Source organism: Serinus canaria, chromosome 4 (genome assembly GCF_022539315.1).
Source record: "Serinus canaria isolate serCan28SL12 chromosome 4, serCan2020, whole genome shotgun sequence".
Taxonomy (NCBI): domain Eukaryota; kingdom Metazoa; phylum Chordata; class Aves; order Passeriformes; family Fringillidae; genus Serinus; species Serinus canaria.
The window spans coordinates 4404913-4423268 of record NC_066317.1 but is presented as its reverse complement, the minus strand read 5'-3'; the positions used below and the strand labels follow the sequence as shown (position 1 = coordinate 4423268).

The 18356-nt window shown below is 46.7% G+C and overlaps 2 protein-coding genes across 3 annotated transcripts; one reads left to right on the top strand and one right to left on the bottom strand.

Annotated features, from left to right (window-relative positions):
* The first annotated feature begins 413 nt into the window (after positions 1 to 413).
* On the top strand, positions 414 to 7849 carry CCNA2 (cyclin A2). The gene is given in 8 exon segments (XM_050973997.1): positions 414 to 720; positions 722 to 966; positions 1788 to 1903; positions 2224 to 2447; positions 2971 to 3175; positions 3931 to 4044; positions 4353 to 4486; positions 4901 to 7849. Coding segments are annotated over 8 exon segments (1320 nt in total). The 5' UTR covers positions 414 to 490; the 3' UTR covers positions 4953 to 7849.
* A 187-nt stretch (positions 7850 to 8036) lies between these two features.
* EXOSC9 (exosome component 9) lies at positions 8037 to 12623 on the bottom strand. 2 transcript variants are annotated; one of them, XM_050973995.1, is made up of 12 exons: positions 12492 to 12623; positions 12232 to 12326; positions 11776 to 11895; positions 11587 to 11689; positions 11046 to 11183; positions 10839 to 10921; positions 10546 to 10678; positions 10003 to 10091; positions 9679 to 9825; positions 9173 to 9369; positions 8812 to 8890; positions 8037 to 8294 (listed from the first exon to the last, which is right to left on the bottom strand). In XM_050973995.1, the coding sequence occupies exons 1-12, from the start codon at positions 12555 to 12557 to the stop codon at positions 8213 to 8215; spliced, it is 1332 nt and encodes a 443-aa protein (XP_050829952.1). In that variant the 5' UTR covers positions 12558 to 12623; the 3' UTR covers positions 8037 to 8212. The 2 variants fall into 2 exon arrangements, with proteins under 2 accessions (XP_050829952.1, XP_050829953.1); XM_050973996.1 differs by having other exon boundaries at positions 8812 to 8887; positions 12492 to 12600.
* Positions 12624 to 18356: the final 5733 nt, after the last annotated feature.

The following is an 18356-nucleotide window of genomic DNA, read 5'->3' as shown; positions in this document are numbered from 1 at the left end:
CCTCTTGTCCCCTCGTTGCGGGCATCTCACTACCCCCTCGTTTCAGAAAGCTGGAGAGAGCGATGAGGTCTCCCCTCCCAGCCTCCCTGTCTCCCGACCAACCCCCCCATCTGCCGGGACACGTTCACGCGCCCGGGCAAGCTCCAGCTCGCTTCCCACACACGTTCCCCGGCGGGATCGCCCGAGGCTCTTCTCTCCCTCCCTCCCCTCCCTCCCCTCCCTCCCCGGGGCGGGCGCGGGGCCTGCTGTCCCGGGCAGCCGCCTTCCCTCCCCGTGGGCTCCCCGCCCTCCGTGTCCGCCCGTGTCTGTCTGTCCGCCCCATCCGGCGCGGCCGTGACGCCGCGCTCGCCCATTGGGCGGTTCAAGAGTCGCGGGCTACTTGAACGGCGCGGGCGGCTCCAGGCGCGCCCGTCCCCGGCCCCGCCGCTCCGGCCCCGCCGTCGCCCCGCCGTCCCCTCCGCCGTGCTCCCCCCCGGCTCCTGCTGCGGCCATGCTGGCGGAGCAGGAGAACCAGGAGAACGTGCCCCCGCCGGCGGCCGGCAAAGCCGCGGGGCCGCCGCCCGCCGGCACCCGCGTGGCGCTGGGGCTGCTGCGGGGAGCGCAGCAGCGCGCCGGGATCCCGCTGCAGGTGAGGGGGGAGCGGCGGGAGCGGGGCGGTGTGGAAGGGGCAGCGCCGGTTCGGCGCGGCGGGAGCTGTCAGGGCCGGGCGCTGACGGCCGCTCTCCCCACAGGCGGCGCGGGGCGGCTGCGAGGGCCATGGAGCGGCGGCGGGGCTGCAGCAGCACCAACACCAGCCCTTCTCCATCCATGTGGACGAGCCCGATGGGGAGCGGGAGTCGCGGCGGCAGCGGGGCGTCCCGGCGGGGCAGAAGGAGGAGGCGGCGCTGGGGCTGCGTGCGGCCGTGTGTGCCCTGGGCGAGCGGCGGCCCCTGGCTCCCCTGGGCAACGCCATGGAGCTGAGCTTCGGTACGTGAGAGCCCGGCCCTGGGGCGCCGTGCAGGCCGCGTCCCACCTGCTCCCCCGCAGGGCCCTGCCCCCGGGCAGCGAGGAGGAGCTCGCCCAGGGAAAGGTTCCCAGAGCCAGCTGGAGGGCTGTGGCCTGGGACGCGGGCTGGTTTGGTTCCTCTAAGCCTGCTACCGGGATGCAACAGCTCCTCCATGCAGCTGAGCCCCTGTGTTCTCATCCCCTGCTGTTTTAGGCCGTTTTGTACTTTATAATTTTAACTATCAGTGCCTCATAAGAGAAGCCAGATTACAGAAAAGATCAACCCATAAAGCCTCGCCCTTTGCTACCATGACAGAGTTAGAAGGGGACTTTACCCAGGCAGATCCCAAGATGTAAAAGATTTTTCTGCCAGTTAGTAGTGCAAGTGTTTTGAGCTCTTGCCAGCATGTGAAAAATGGGAACTGCCAGAACACATATTCTGTAACACGTCTGCATATCTGGGGGCCGATTTTTCTGTGATCCACTTCAGCCGTCTACAAAAAGCTCTGGCACCCCTGCCCTGTTTTAAACCACAATCTAAGCTTGCAGGATCCACATCTATGTTACAAGGTAACACAGGGTGCGCTGAGCACTACATAATTGCAAGAGAGTTTTCCCGCTCTTTATTCTTAGGGGGAAGAAGGAAAAGGGGAAGGGGAAAGTTCCCTGTTGCCCTAACATCTCACTTCTGTAGAGCCTCCCCAACTCCCCATCCAGCTGAGTGAGCCTGCACAAGGTTCCCTGTGCTGTGAGGAAATGATGAGATGGTGCCCATTTTAACACGGCTCTTATCCTCTGCTTAGATTCTCCAAGTATTATGGATATTTCAATAACCTCAGAAACAGAAGAGAAAGCGCCAAACGTCAATAACGTGCCAGACTATATCAGTGAAATCCATACGTACCTGAGGGAAATGGAGGTGAGCTGTTGTCCCTTTTCTTATTTGCATACAGCCCACGGGGGAAGAGTTTGGGGTGGAGAAATGTGTCTGAACATGAGTTAACAAGACAGTGGCTAAATTAGAAAGGGAGAAATAAGAGCACGGGACTGGTTTATTGTGATAAAGTTTATTGTGCCACGCACAAGCTGGAAAGCAAGATTACAGAAATAGAACTTACTGATCCTAAACTTACCAGTGTTTACTTCTGATTTGTTAAACTGTGATAAATGGAGTTTAAACAGTTGTTCCCTACCAGCACGTGGTCCAGCCTCAACTCTATCTGTCATCTAAACCTACAGGTGAAGTGCAAGCCCAAAATAGGTTACATGAAGAAGCAACCTGATATCACAAACAACATGCGGGCTATTCTTGTGGACTGGCTGGTGGAAGTTGGAGAAGAATACAAACTACAGAACGAAACCCTGCACTTAGCTGTAAATTACATTGATAGGTTTCTTTCTTCCATGTCTGTTTTGAGAGGAAAACTTCAGCTTGTGGGTACTGCAGCTATGCTGCTTGCATCGTAAGTGAAATTGCTTCATTTCAATTCCACCAGCTGGTTTCGTACAGATGAAAATCTTGTGGCTCTTCTGTTGCCTAGAGCAGGACTGACTTGGGAGGGCTTCTCACTAGGATAAAAATCAGGAGTTATCTACCTAGAAGCTTGGCAGTTATCTTTGAAGTTTGCCCCCAAAGTGAGGTTCCATTATTTCCAGCTGCAGCAGCCGGCATCTAAAACAATATTTGAGGGAATATGCATAAGGCATGTGAAAAGCAAGTTGTGCTTGCCCCAGTTGCTAATTCAGTGGGTTATTCTGGAGTTTCAGTGACTCCAAGTACCAAATTCCTTACTCCTAAATTATCATGCTGTTGTAGTTCTCTTAATTTCAAATCCTGGTGATTCAAGAGCTACTGGACCAACTGAGCAAACTTGTTTGGCACCTGTGCCCAGCTTCTTCCCAAGTCAGAATTAAAATGAGCATTTCACTAAAAGTTAGTGGTTTTCTAGTTCTCAATTATTTACTCATAAACCTTTCTCCTGGCAGAAAGTTTGAAGAGATCTACCCTCCTGAAGTAGCCGAGTTTGTCTATATCACAGATGACACCTACACCAAGAAGCAGGTCCTAAGGATGGAGCACTTAATTCTGAAGGTTTTGTCGTTTGACTTGGCGGCTCCAACAATCAACCAGTTCCTCACCCAGTACTTCCTACACCAGCAGACAGATGCTAAAGTGGAGAGCCTGTCAATGGTAAGTAAGAATTACTTGCTCAGCTTGTGTGATTAGAGAGTTTTATTGCAGATACTTATTGCACATGTACGTATATATGTATAACTTGTGTACACCTTATGAATTGGGTTTCTCCAGAAGCTGCTGGGAACTAACACTGCTATTGCCGCTTTCTGTCTGGGATACTCCATTCTTATCAGAGGCTGGCACTTGGCCTGGCTCAAGCATGCACCCTTACTCAGAGCAGGCAGAGATTAATGAACTTGAAACTGGGGCTTGTTGCACTGCCAGATAGATGTTTCCCTCTCTCTTATCTTCAGCTGCCACACCTACCCACACACTTTGGCAAGACCACTAACACGCTTTGGCAGAAAAGGACTTTTGGTTTGGTTTTCTCCTCAACCAGCAGCAAGCTCTAAATCCAGAGGCTAATTTCTAGAGCAGAGCACAGATAACATTTCAGCTGGAGTTATAGTAAATCCTAGCTGTGTGGTAGGTACCAGAGGTCCTAAACACAAGCCTTTGTCTCTCTGTACAAAGGTCAGCCCTGACTACACTCTTCCCTCTAGTTCTTTTATGTTTGCAAATATGAAATGTGCTGGGAAAGCATGTGTTGGGAATGCTTGTTTGGCAGTAGATAGCAGGAGATGCTTAAAGAGAAAGTAAGTGGAAAATGACAAAAGGTGTCCTTTCAACTGATGGAAGCTCAGGTTAGGGTTCTAAAGCAACTGTTAACTTTTGGAAGCAGATGATTTCCTTTTTCATTTCCCTTGCAGTACCTGGGAGAGCTGAGTCTAATTGATGCTGATCCTTACCTGAAATACTTGCCATCAGTTATTGCTGCTGCAGCATTTCATCTGGCAGATTATACACTCACTGGACAAACCTGGGTACGTAGCACTCCGGTGTGAGCCTTCACGGGCCTCTGTGTGTGTTCCATGTATTTGTACACACACAGTATTTGTGTGTTCAGTGTATTTGTACACAGTTCTGAGTGCTGGGCCTGGGCTGCAGCAATTGCAGCCCCTCTGTGCTCCTGGGCTGTTAATTAGGGATTGCTCCCTGTGGCACTTGAAAAATGGGATGGGTGGGCGAGGTAAATATGGTTAAATGGAAAGCTAAAAACTTCACCACTGGTGATCAGCATAAGTGAACAGCAACATTCAAATGCCCCTCTCCCTTTCTTTTTTCCCCTCAGCCTGAATCCCTGTGCAAAGTAACTGGCTACACCCTTGAAGACATCAAGCCTTGCCTCATAGACCTACACAACACCTACCTCAAAGCAGCCCAGCACACACAACAGTCCATAAGGGAAAAGTACAAGAGTACCAAGTGAGTATCTGTGGAGTTGTTAATGTCTGATTTGTCCAAGCATGTAACTGCCTGGCAGGGTGTGGGTGTGGGATATATCCTTTGAATCTTCAGGCAGACTCAATTAACCAAATTCACTCTTCACTGAGAGGGTGACAAGACTCCTTGGGGTTTTTACATGGTGGTTTGCCAGCAATACTTGGTGTTCTGTTGCTGCCTGAACTGTCAGGTAGAAACTGGAGGAATTTCCTTGACATTCCTACAGTTGGTGATACCTAATGCTCCTAAAAATCTGTGTGGGGCATGGCAGCCAACAAGCCCCAGAATGTTTCCTACCTGCCTAGTAGGAAATGTGCTTTGCTGCAGTTATGCTGCTTTTTGTGGCAAAGAGCACTTGAGCAAGATGACATCCTGCCTCTTTTGTTCCCTCTCTAGGTACCATGGAGTATCGCTCATTGACCCACCAGACACACTAAACTTATTGTAATAATCAAGAGACTGATCTTTTTAAGAGATGTATATTACCAGGAAATGATGTACAGTTTTAGACATGGTTCAGGATTCTAGATATGATCACTCAGAATATGAATACAGGCTTTGATGACTTCAATTATGAAGTTTAGTTTCATGTGGTTTTAATGTAAATCTTTTGTACATGCAATCTTGTTAAAGAGTTTTAGCTGTGTTTTTATCAAAATGTTCTCTTCAGGCACAGAATTAACCATGCAGGCCACGTGAAGTCTGAGACTGCTTATCTAATTATAGACTAAATGTTAATACTAGCAGTGCATTATTATAGTAGGGCTTTTTCTCCTTCTGAGTAAGAAAGATTTGGTCTCCACAGAGTATCAGTAGCATTTTTATTCTGTCTAGTTTAAACTGAGACTTAGCATAGATCCACAACGTTGCCTTAATGGCTACAAAACTGGAAGAAACTCTAAGGCCACGAGGAGAGCTCCTTGCTGGGACCGACTCATGAGGCTCTTTAGGACGTGCCCCAGTTGCTGTATAATGTAGAGCCAGATCTTCATCAGGGGAAAGGCTGAATGCTCTGCTGCAGGGACTGCACAGTTAAAACCCCTGCACCAGTTCATACCTCGTGCTTCCACTACGCAGAAAATGGTCTTGCTGTCAGTATTTTCTGGTCCAAGTGTAAAACTGATACTAATCTAAACCCATGGAGTTCCCACTGATGTGTTGGCTGCCCCAAGAGTTCATTGATGCCTACTGAGAAAATTAGTCCTCAGCCTGCTTGCCTTGTACCTCTTTAGGGGTGGTGGAGGGGTTAAACTGCAGTGGGTGAACTGCTGCTCTGAGGCCTCAAGAGCAGGGAGTGTCTTCTGACACAGGTGGGCTGCCTGCAGAGCAGCAAGAATTCCATACACCTCTCACGCTTGGGAGGAGCTCCTCTCTGGCACACAGCAAAAATGTGCCATGTTTTTCCTTAGTTCTGGAATTGTTACGTAAGCAAACTGGCATTCAATCAGCATTAGATCAAGTGGATGTTTACCTTCAGCCTGTGTAAATGGAGTGATGCTGCCCTGTACCGCTGCTGTTGGCATGTAAAGCAGCGAGTGCGTGGAAGTGGGCTGAATTGAGCCATTTCCAGGTTGGCCAATAAACAGTTTTTGTATCTGATGTTAGTGGTCTTGCCAATAGCTTAAAATCACTGAGGGGTAGCGCTGTCATCTTAAACTGGCATTCATTTCTAAAGCCTTTTGGCAAGGGCTGCCCTGAGAAACCTCTGCCTCTTCAACTTGGAGTCAGCGCTGTCTCTGGTTATCTGGGCACCCAGCAGTATAAACTCCACCTCACAGATGTCCAACAGCTGTTAGGGTGTGGGCTATATAAAATAACTTTTTTCAAATTGTCATCTCTGTCAGGCTGAGCAGCAGCAGTTAAAAAGAACTCTGGGTCTCATCTCAGCAGCCACAAAGTTACTACTCTGCCCCCACCCTTGTGCTCCTGCCTGAGCCTTCCCTGAACCACCTCATCTACAAAACCAACGGTGATCAAAATCTGGTCGAAATAAGCAGCAGTCTGAATGAATTTGGCCAGTCTGAATGAATTTGGGACAGCCTGTTTAGTGTATCATGTCTGGTGCTTGGGGTTGGAAACACTTGAACCTTGCAGGAGAGGGAGTTTGCATAGGGAGGAATGTGTTTTTCACTGTTTGTGACCTTGGAAGGGCAACTGGCAACGCTGACTGGTAGCAATTACTTGAAGGTTCCAGGCCACAGGGCTCTTCCTGGGAAACTGGGTTCTGCCTTCCCCTTCCTTTCTGTGGTGTATTCCAAGAGAAATACCAACATTGGAGGGGTAATTTAAAGGAAGCTTATGAAGTATTTTCTCCAGAAAAGGAGCAAGTAGCAGTACTTTAGGTGAAAAGACTTCAGTGGGTTTTAGTATTAATTTAGTGCTTAATCAAAGAGCTGTGCTCAAGTTTGAATATAACTTGTTCCCATAGCATGGAGAAAAATTCTTCCATGCTCCCTGAGCTTTATCTTCACCATTATCAACCTGACTTCCTCTGCAGCCTAACAAAAAATCTTCAGTCAGGGGCTGGCATTTCTGCCCAGCATGACAATGTTCATCCTTCCTCAGGGCAGCTCTTGCTTCTGCTATTAAGTGCTATCTTTTTCCACCTTCTCATCTTCCAAAGTTAATATGGGACAATTCCAGCTTTTGCTTCTAAGCCTTGAACAAAATATCCCAGGTTGTACTGTACTACTGTAAGCCTATCCAGGTTAACTTCTAATCATTTCCAACTAAAGGCTCTAAAGAATAAGGGATGTTATGAGTGAAGAAGGGAGAAACAGCAGTGCAAAAAATACTGTTCTTTTTTCTGAAGAAGTTTACAGTCTTGTGGTACTACAGACCTAAGAAGGAACTGCATCTTCACCCGTTTTTGTACTCAGGACAGTGACTGTGGGTTGGAAGAACTGACACTAAGAAAATGCACTGGTTTAGTTCCTGGAGAAAAAAGGTTTTGTGTGTTGGTCCCTTCCTGAAAGAACACAACTTGATTCAAGCTTTGCCTGGCTGGGAGCAATGTTATATACATATGTTTTTTTTTTTTTTTTTTTACATTAAGTTCTTAACCTGATTTGGGGAATGTAAAATCTGCAACAGTAACTTCTCTCCTGTTCACAGCTCATGTATCGCTGAGGTCACCTGTAAAATAGCCCTGCTTCACTCTGTAAATATGTGTGTGTTTCCAGGGTCACTTGTTTGCAAACAGTGCCCAGATCAGGTATTTTGCAATCCTCCTTGTCTCTTTGTTTTGCCTGATCCTAAATTGAGAGCATAACTCTTCTGCTATAGTTCAAGAAGCATTCCTGTCTGTTGCATGTAATATTTAATTAAACTTTTAAAGAAACTCCACTGCTGAATTTGTGCTAGTTTGTTAAGTCCATGCATTTCTGCTGGTTTTCATACAAAGTAGTCTGAGTACAAGGTAAGATGTGGAGTACAGGAGCAAGAGTTTTTTTAATCACAGCACATTGATATTCCCCTGTGAAGAAAGCTGAACTAGGTGAGTTTTTGCTGCAGCCTGATGCCAAACCTAGGATTTCAGTTACAGGCACCATTTTTTTTATTTAAATCTGTGTACAATAGTTAAACATATATGTAAAAGCAAAAACAGATATTGGGAGGGGAGGAAATAAAATTATCTACAAAAATAAGCTCAGTAATAATACACCAAAATTCATATTATACAGCATTCCTGCAGGAGGGATCATGGCTTTAACGAGAAGTTTTCTTCTTCCTTCTCCTTTTGTTAAATGCTTTCTTACTTGGATTTTCTTGTTTGGAGCTGGTCTGTGTTCTGTCAGCAAACAACAGTTGTATCAGAGAAACATACTGAGTAGTTTTTCAAAATTACACAGGCTGATTATCCATAACTTGGCAACTCCCCACCATGCCTGGGGCCACAGTGCAAGTTAATCTTTTGAAAATGCAGTAACAACAAGGGTTTCCATGGATACAGCAGCAAATCTCACTTCTTGGAGGTAAAACTCAACATCAGCTCTACTGCAGCACACAGAATGTCTGCAGCAGCTCTAAGGAGCCTCTGATTGAGATCCACTCATATGCCCTCACTCCCTCTGGAAGGACTAAAATGAGTCAAATAGCCAAAACCATCTCAGACAGCTTCAGGCCAGCCTGGCTCTGGCCTCCCAGGACAGAAGAGATTTAGCCTAGAGTTAAACTTCCTTGCTCTCAGCTATATCTGTTTTCCCTTTGATCCATTAAAACCTTTCCTGGCCTTGCCAAAATCCTCTCCTTCCTGGTAATACTCCTTACAAACCCTTTTGCCCCTCCTAATTCCACTTGCTGGTTACCTTGTTTTCCTTGGTAGTTCCTGTGGTTCCAGAATGACAACTTCTTCCTCCTCACTGTCAGACAGTACAATGGGTTCTTCTAAAAGACACAAGAACCCCACCAACCCCAAACTGCTGGTCAGTTTTGTACAAACACCTCCTGTAAATAATAACCACAGCATTTTAAAAGAAACATCCGGGGGGGGCTACTGATTCATTTGGAGCCCTCCCTGTACTACAGAAATCAAGTTTTGAAAAGAACTGACCAGGTCAAGTGGAATTAGCAAATGTGTAAAGTGTGTAAAGGCTCTACAGACCTTTCACATTTTAATTATGATCTGTGAAATAATAACATCTGATATTAAGAAAAACAAATACTTACCACTCTTAGTTTCCCTCGGTGTACTTGTATCCTCAGTCTCCATTTTCTGACATTCAAAAGCAGCCACCTCACTTTCACCTTTCTCTTCTGCTGCTTCTTCCTCTTCCTTCTCAGATTCTTCAAGGTCTCCCCAGGAGCTCTCTATTCCTTCCCCAATCTGGGCTGTCCCAGGAGTGTGCAATACTGGACTAGCAAAACTGCAGGAGTTAAGAAAAACCTCGGTGTTTGCTGGTAAATTTCTTTGTAGTCTGGCAGCAAACCACGTGGTTTATAAGCTGGGGAGAACAGCCCTAAAGAGGAGTTCAGAGTGCCACTTCTCCTGTCACTGTAATAATCACAGCTCTGACCTCAGCTTTGCACTTTAGGCAAGGAATTAAAAGAAACTGAACCAAGATTATGAGGATGATGATGTTTCCTCACAATTTCATATGGCTACCTAAGCTATGAGGAGTCTTAGATGTGTGTTTAGCCTGGTTTTCCCCTGGGTAATAAACTGGAAAAGATACACTTCTGAGGGAGGGTCAGCTTTCGCAATGATTTCTCCAGCCTGTTCTTCCACGTCGTTGGTGTCCACAGCAGCACTCTCCATTTTGAAGGCAGTGATCCTTTGGTTGGGGATGGATTCTGCGAAGCCGAACTTCCCGCCTTCTTTCCTGGTCATTCAGCAAGACATCATTTCAGGAGAACCAAAAATTGCTGCTCTTTTCAAGTTCAAATATACAAATGCTTGCTATTTAAAGCAAACACAAGTGGAGACTATTTGCTGCTGAAACCACAATCTGACATTATTTCCTAAAACCTCCATTTCCACCCCTCCCCAAAACACTCACCTGGCTTTTTGGTCATTTTCCAAGGCTTTCTGAATCAGTTCTGTTATTTCTGCGACCTTAACAGCTGTTATTTTACTGCACCTCAGAATCTGTTACACATACAAAAAGCAGCTTACAACCAGGAAATCAAGAAGTTTTAAACTGAAACTACAGAGCATCATAAGCATCACAAACATTTAAATCACAGGAATTACAAACACAGTATGGCACCTTAGCATGGGGACTGGACTCACTGAGACTTGTGCAAAAAGTTAACAGCCTCCAGAGTAACTGGAAATAATTTGCAGGCTTTTTCAGCCAAATCACAGGGAAATAAAAAGATGCATATCTGACAAAAAAAATGCATTTTTACATCCCTTCTGCAGCATGGTACACAGTACTATGCTCTTCCACTAAGACAAAAAATACATCATCTGTCCCAATAAAAACAGACAGTTAATTGATTTCTCTGCTTCCAAATGTCATGGATATTTCCACATCAAGACTGCAGCACTGGAAGCAGTCTGTACACCACAGAAGGACTGGTCAGAGGAAAAGGTTTACCTGATCTGGCAGCAGCATGACCACTCCACTGGACTGGATGGTACAAATTTCATGGTGTTTATTCATGGCAATTACCAGGAGCCCATCCATCACCCGCTCCTCACGTTCAGTTGGATCCACCAACAAATAGGTCCTAAAATCAAGGTTTGAAATATGAGGCAACAGTAGAAATTCGAGGTATCTTACTACCCTTAAACACAATTAAACAAAGGAGCTGGTTTGCATATTAATAACTACGGGTATACAAGGTTTACACCCTTTACATGGGTATATATAAGACCTCAAAATCTTACCCTTGATGGAAGAAGGCAAAACTGACACAAATGGGCATGTGGTGGATACTCAAGGGGACAGGATCACGTTCCTCAGGAGTGTACTTTGAAAGGAATGGGCCAAGAACACAGTTATTTATGATACTCATTTGATTTTAAAGTGACAAAGAAATTTCAGGAAACTAAAAAAACCAACCAAACAAACCAAAACAACAAAAACCAACTTACCACAGTTACTTCCTCTCCTTGCACAGACACATCTGGCCTGCGAAAATGACACAGAGCTACAATCCCTGCTATGCTGGCAGCATCAGTGATGTTGCCATCATGGTTCAACAGGTGCATGTCCAGCCGAATTTGCCAAACCTGACAAAAATACAAAAAATATAAAACTGCTTGATTCTGCAGAAGGTAATTTTTTTTTCAAAGCTAGTTCATTTTTTTGAACCAGAAAAAGAACCAGTATATTTTCCTTAGGTGCTTGATTAAGAAGATGAAAGATCTTGGTATATTTGAAGATACCCAGATTTAATTATGACAAAGTATGCAGCACTTCAGCACAATTTAAACATCATTCTGTAGAGTCCCAGCTACTTCAGAAAGCCTATGCAGACAGGCAAAGTTAAAAATACCTCTCAAATCAGATGAGTGGATCTTTACATTAACCTAAAATCAGTACTTCTACTATCCAGCACAAGACAGAGACCAACTTAAAATTGGACTACACGTATCTTTTAGTTTAAACCCACCAGAAATTAAGTTTTCCTACCTTTTCACCAGCAACGACGCAGAGAGATTCAGTCTCAATGCACTTGGAATCTCTGAGGCATCGCTCCAGTAGTCTGTTCAGTGACACCAGTAACTCAGATTGTCTGTTGGAACAAAATTAACCCAAACCCAACATGATTACAGTGGCTTTTATGCCATCCTTGTTTAGTCCTCTTAAGACATTTATTACCTGCCAGGCTCCAGCCCAGGTGCAGCCATGGGTGAGAGCTCCAGGTTAAAGAAGAGCACACCTTCCGTGGGCCGACTGGGCTTAGGGGGAACGAGTTCACACGAGACCTGTGCAAGAACCCTGCCAAGGCAAATAAAGCACCAAGTCACAGAGCGTACCAGGCAAAATCTAGAATCAAAACACATTTGCTTTGTGGAGGAATGCAAAATGCGAGATCACTGAATAAAGAGATAAAAACTTGGGAACAATTTTGCATTATATAAATCATTCGTAACTACGATCATCACGGAAACACCATCCCTTTCCCGCTTCCTTAATTTCCACCTTCTCCTCTTTGCTCCTACCCTTGAAATACTACGACATTAAGGCTTGAAAGGTTAAAATGTGTTTACAGAGATCCCTGGGAACCTCAGGCTCTATCTAAGCCGGGGCCCGCGGCCGAACCCCCGCGCCCACCTGGTCCTGCCCAGCTCCACGATGCAGCAGCCGCGGTCGGCGCCGAAGGAGACGCGGATGTTCCGGTAGTCGTAGCATTGCCGCCCGTCCAGGCGCTGCGGGAATACACGGACACACACATGGAGAGGGCTCAGTGCGCCATGCCCGGCATGCGACGGCACCGCGCAGGGGGGCGGATCCCGGGGACAGCCGCGCGGCGGGGAAGGGGATCGGGGAAGGGGATGGGGAAAGGGGCAGGGAGGGGGATGCCGGCTCCGCACCTTCTTCTCCTGGATGGCGCGCAGGAGGAAGCGCCGCTCGCAGTTGGAGAGCGGCGTCGCCTTCATGGCCGCGCCGTCAGGGGGACAGCGCGAGCGGGGGGAAAGGGGGGGAGCGCGCGCGTCATCTCCGCGCGCCGCGCGTGCCCAGCCCGCACGCGCCGCGCTGCCGCGCTCGCGCGCGTCCCCTCAGGGAGGGCACGGCCCTGAGGATCCCGCACAGGGGCGCGAACACTCTCTGCTTGGAAAAACTTTCCCTGCTCTCCAAGCCAAACCTGCCCCGACTCGGCTTCGTGCTGTTTCCTCGAGTCCTGTGCCTGGTCACCAGAGTGCAGAGATGGGCATCTGTCCCTCGGCTCCCCGTCCCGAGGATGCTGAGGTCTCCCCTTAGTCTCCGCCAGCTGGACAGACCAAGTGCCCTCAGCTCCCCCTCACACTGCTTCCCCTCCAGGCCCTTCAGCATCCTCGTGCTGTCCAACAGCTCCATGTCTTTTCCATATTGTTTCCATTTTGGTGGCTAAAATTGCATCCAGCACCCGGGGAGAAGCCGCAGCGGTGCAGGGTGAGCGCCTCAGCCGTGAGGCCGCACATGAGGGACAGAGGCAGCGTGAGCTGACGCCGGAGTGCCGACAGTCGGGAAAGCCATCTGGAATTAAAAAAAAAAAAAAAAAAACAACACAAAACATGCATGCCAGACATTTCGAGTGGTTAACACCATTGTGGTGCCCAGCCCGAAAGGTGCGGATGCCCTGCAGCCGTCAGGAAGCAGCCGGGCGGTCAGTGCTGCAGGCAAAAGTGCAGCCAAGACATCCAGGCTGCCAGAAGAACATCCCTCCCTGCTGTTCTGAAATGTTTACTTGTAAGTAAAAAGGCCCTTATAAGTGGCTTTTATGCTTAGTTTGTGCTAAACCGAGAAAATCTATCTTCCCACCAACAGTAAACCCCAGACACTGGCATTTTCCGCTGAGATATTTGAAATATCTCAGTTACTCTGTCTTTTCAAACCTTGTTAACACACTACAGTTCCAGTATAAACGAAAATATAAGTTGTGGTTTTGAAACTCACAAGTTTGTGCTGGTGAGGACAAGTGCTGCCTGGTTTTCCCATGCTGGTTTTGTACTTTCAGTTTAGGATAAATATTGTCACAAATATTAAGTGAAAGACAATATCGATGACATTATAGAAAGACACTCCTTCTCCAAGGACAAAAATAAGCAAATAGCCCTTGAAGTTTTACTGGCGATCTTTATGTGGAAATTCTGTCTGATTTTACTTTTTCGTTGTGTGAATTTGGTGACAATATTCACTACTGAAGGCTTGGGGTTAAATTTTCTAAATATTCAAGTTTACTAACAGCAAATTTGGAAGAGATTTTATTGTTTGTGGGAGTCGCCCAAACTACGTTACTCTTCGTCAATTACAAAAAGATGTTAATTTCACCATATGTTGAGATTTCTACTTGAAGTGGAGTGGGAAAAATTCCCGCTCCTGCTCTCTCAGTGAACTGTTAGGTGCCTCGATCCATCAGGCTGGTGGCAAATCACCCTTTTCAAAACAGAGAAGGTGATGGTCATGGTGAACTTCAGGGGGAGCTGGATGTAATTCCAGGGGAAATAAGTCATGTATTGGGGCTGGAAATCAGCTGCGTCCCCTTAGATCCATGCCTGTCTCCTTCACACAAAGGCTACTTTGCAGCTTTGGGGCTTGCACATGTGCTAGGAAGAGTGAAGGATTTAATGGACAAATTAAGGAGGCATAAATCCACAGCATTGGAAATCTGTAGGAGGAGGGTACACAGAAAATAAGGTTAGTATAAATGGTTAATGAAATAGAAGCTGAGTAATTTCTGTGTTTCTGAACAGTGAAGGGCAGGGTTAGAATGGTAATGAAATAATGGAAATACTCTGGGTGTTCAGAAGGAGTGAGTGTTGCACCCTGCAGAGTGAATAAATGAGCAAATAAATCACAGGTACTTAGGCTAAAGCAGGAATTTTTAGAAAGAGGATCCTGATGATCTACTGTGCCCACATGGAAGCGTTTCTTCCTTTGAGCTGAATGCTCTGTGGGCTGAAATGCTTGAATTGGATTATCTTACTGAACCGAGCCTGGAGGGAAAATCTCATTTGAGGACTGGAGAAGAAAACCTAACTGCATCAGAATCTCTGCATCTTGACAGCAAGCTGCCAGCAATTTTTATGGCCTAATCAAAACAAATAAGAAATTGACCTTCTCTTTCCATGGCAGCCATAACTGCTGCCATGTGCCTTTGCTGCTTGGCTGCAAGTCCTGCTCACTTACACATCCATGCATGACATGATGTATGCAGTATTCCAGCTGATAAGGTTATTTGGGAAGAAAGGCTGTGCCTAGATGTAATAATGTAATTTATAATTTGTTTTTATGATGAACGGTTCTGGGGGGGATGGGAGGATGGGCAATCCTTGCAAGCAGCGCTGCTGGCAGAAGTGAGGCATGAGCAGTACCTCCTGCTGAGATGAGGAACAGGATATTCTGGCCAGGATCCAGGGAAGCACTCAAACAAGACCTTTATCTGAAGCACAGATAAGCACCTTTGTCCCTTACATATTAGAAGGAATGTGTCACAGCTTCCAAGGCTAAAATTTAGGAAAGGAGTTGCCTGGTATATATGCTCAAATAATTTTTATTAAAAAACAACAACAACAAAAAAAAAAAAAAAAAAAAAAAAAAAAAAAAAGGGAAAAAAATAAAGGGATCCAGAACTGCCAGAAAATCATCCAACACCAGCTTAAGACAAGTTGGTAATAACATCTTCATCTGCTTGCTGGATGCTTGCTTGATCATCTTCCATAGGCTAGATTTCAGAGTAAACCCCAAAATATTCGTGCTGTTTCCACCTGTACTTTAGCCTTCACATCACGTCTTGAGGTTTACTGCTCTCGTGAAGGAATTTTTTTGCTCCAAAGGAATTTTTTTGCTCCAGAAATTCTGATCCTGTAGACAGTGCTGCATTAAATGAACACTGTTTCCCAGCCCTCAGCAATCCCTTGGGGAAAGTGGGAAGTGTTTCCAAGGCTGGATGCCAAGCAAGCAACAAAGTCAGAGGAAAATAAGTTACACCTCTCCTTCTTTTGTCTCCACACCCTACAATTTCCCTGTCTCCAGGCAAACTGTTTCCATGATTTCTATGGATCCAAGTGAAACCAGTTGCTGAGTTAAGTGTCATGCTAAGCCAGAATTGTTACAGCTTGAGTAGAAGGCTCTGAATATACAAAACCAATGTCTGAGTTCAGATTTTAATGTGGTTTAAGATTTTCAAACCTTTTAGAAGCATCTTCAAATTCTTTTAAGAAGCAACAGATGTCTGTGTTAAACTAGAAACTGTAATTTTGTTTCACTGGCAATAGGCAAAAATAAACCATAATTGTTGCCAGAAAAGAAGCACTTTCTCATATCCTAATCTTAAATATTACTTGAGAAGTAGGTTAAATACTGGCTTGATGCAAAAGCTCAGGAGTGTGAAAATGAAGTGATTATCTCTTTGGAAACTGTTTATTTTTTCTATTGGAAAGGTGCCAGAAAATGTTTGCTGGTACCACATATTGATAGTCCTACAATGCAGAGGAAATCCAGAGTACTGACAAGCTTATGAGTCCCATCTGATCCCTGAGAGATGACAGCACATTTAATAATATTGGGATAATAATTTAATCAAGTTAAACCATTAAATCAAAATGGCTTTTTTTTCCAGTTATTTCTCCTGCTTATTCAGCTTCCAAGTATCTGTTACAGACCAGAAATTAATTTTGACTGCCTTGAAATGCTGGAAGCCATAATCTTTCTCAATCAAGTATTTTTGTTGTTCTGCATGGACAACCTGTCTTAGAATCTTGATACTAAAATGCTCCTTTTAAAACAGGGGATGCATGTTTTTGTTGATTCGGCTGATTTTAAATGAAATTTCACTTTTACAGTTGTATCTTAGAATGCAGGTGTTGTTAAAAGATAGAAGTGTGGTTGAGAAGTGCCTTGTGTTGTGTAGAACAACTACTCACCAGGGTCTCATGCACAAGAGCAGACTCTCTCACATGAAGTGTGTGCCACATGTGAGTGTTAATCTCTCCATATTTTCCAAAGATCCCAATTCTTCATTCCCTGTCCAGAAATGTTTACAAGAAAACTGTTGTGAGTAGTTGAATTCCTCACAGTAATACAAGCAAAATGGGAAAGTATCCAATTGTTGTGTCAGAGACCACAGAGCCAGAATGAACACTAAAGAATGATGGATACTGGTCTTGCCTTTTTCCACCAGGTAATGTTTTCTACAGTATGGATGAAGTTGTCAGAATGATGTTTTGTTACCTCAAGAAAAGGTAAGTGATCATTTTCCCAAATTCCCTCAAATTATTATATGGAGCTTTATTGTGAAATATTATTCAGAGGTCCAACAAGGATAGAATATTTGGTGTAAAATCATAACTCAATACATATTTGTCTCCTTAGCTCAGACTTGGTGTGAAGCTATATTTATGTTAGGAATTTGGGAGGCTTGGTGAAGTAGGATTTATGAGCTTTTTTTGATACATATTTCTGCAGAAAATAGTACACTTTCTCAGGCCCTCACAAAATTTGCAGCCATGCTAATGTTCTCTCTGTGAAATTTCCCTTCCCTGGCTTATAAATCCGTGGAAGCTTTGGGAATATGACTTGAGCCAAGATAAATCATGCAGGGAAGTGGACAGATGGTACCATGAAAAGCAGAACTCATGGTGGGCCCATCACAATTGTATCACTCAAAAAAATCTGAGTTAAGTGGCCAAAACTCGAAATAACTTTCCCACTGCAATGGCAATACCTGACGAGTGTTTTTGCTTCGGGCCAAGGGCAGGGTTCCCAAATATCTTCAAGGGGAGAGACATTTCCTGATGCCGCTGGAGTTGGGAGCTGTTTGGCCTATGCCGGTGTAAGGTGACGCGGGCTGGGGTGGCAGGGAGGATGGGTGCATATGTGGGCATTTCAGTCTGGACGGGAGGCTCCGACTCGAAGTGAGCCACCCCAGGAGTTTCTCCTGCCGGTGACAGGTGGTCTCGGAGCATCGTTTCTGAGACAGGGGACCTGTGCCCAAGGAGCAGGGATAACACGAAGCCAGCCCGGAGCACCGGCGCGGTGCAGCCCCGGTGCCCCTGCACCCACCGGCCCTGCCCCGGTCCCCTCCTGCCGCCGGGGCTGCCCCGGCGGGAGGTGCCGCAGAGGCGGGTGGTGAAGGCAGGACGGGCTCCGCGGCCCCTCCGCCCGGTGCCCCTCTCCTGCCGCAGGGGAGGAGGCTCGGCCGCCGCCGGCACCGGCACCGGCACCGAGCGGTCCGCGGGGAGCCGAGACTCGCCGCGGGCGGCATGGAGTGGGAGCTCAACCTGCTCCTCTACCTGGCGCTGTTCTTGCTGCTGCTGCTGCTGCTGCTGCTCCTGCTGTGCCTGCTCCTCCGGCAGCTGCGGGGCTCGGCGGGAGCAGCCCCGCGCCGCCTCCCGCCACCCCGGCAGCCCTGGACTGAGTGCCGGGAGCCGGGAGCTGGGAGCCGCCCGCCGCCGCCTCCTCGGGCCGCCCCCAGGTGAGTCCGCGACAAGCAGGGAGGGTTGGGGGCCGCCCCCGGGGCCGCCTCCTCCTCTCCGCGTCCCCCGGGGAGGCACGGGCTAGGTGCTGCTCCGCCGATGCAGCATCCCCTGTCCTCCACCGCCCTCCGGTCCCCCGGTCTCTCTAGAGTAGCTACCATGTAAAATTCAGGGGAAATTTGAAGGTGCGCCCACCCTGCAGCTTTTACTCTGTAAGAAAGTATTATAAAACTCCCCTCTGGCTCTCTTTGCGGAGGAGGTTATGTTTGCTTTCCTTTGCCA

What these genes read in the sequence shown, in the direction of transcription:
- EXOSC9 (XM_050973995.1), bottom strand. Translation starts at nt 12,557, where the DNA reads ATGAAGGCGACGCCGCTCTCCAACTGCGAGCGGCGCTTCCTCCTGCGC. An exon ending in GCGCCATCCAGGAGAAGAAG is followed by an intron (nt 12,327 to 12,491) that starts GTGCGGAGCCGG and finishes GTATTCCCGCAG; the next exon opens with CGCCTGGACGGGCGGCAATG. An exon ending in GAAAATGACCAAAAAGCCAG is followed by an intron (nt 9,826 to 10,002) that starts GTGAGTGTTTTG and finishes CTGAATGACCAG; the next exon opens with GAAAGAAGGCGGGAAGTTCG.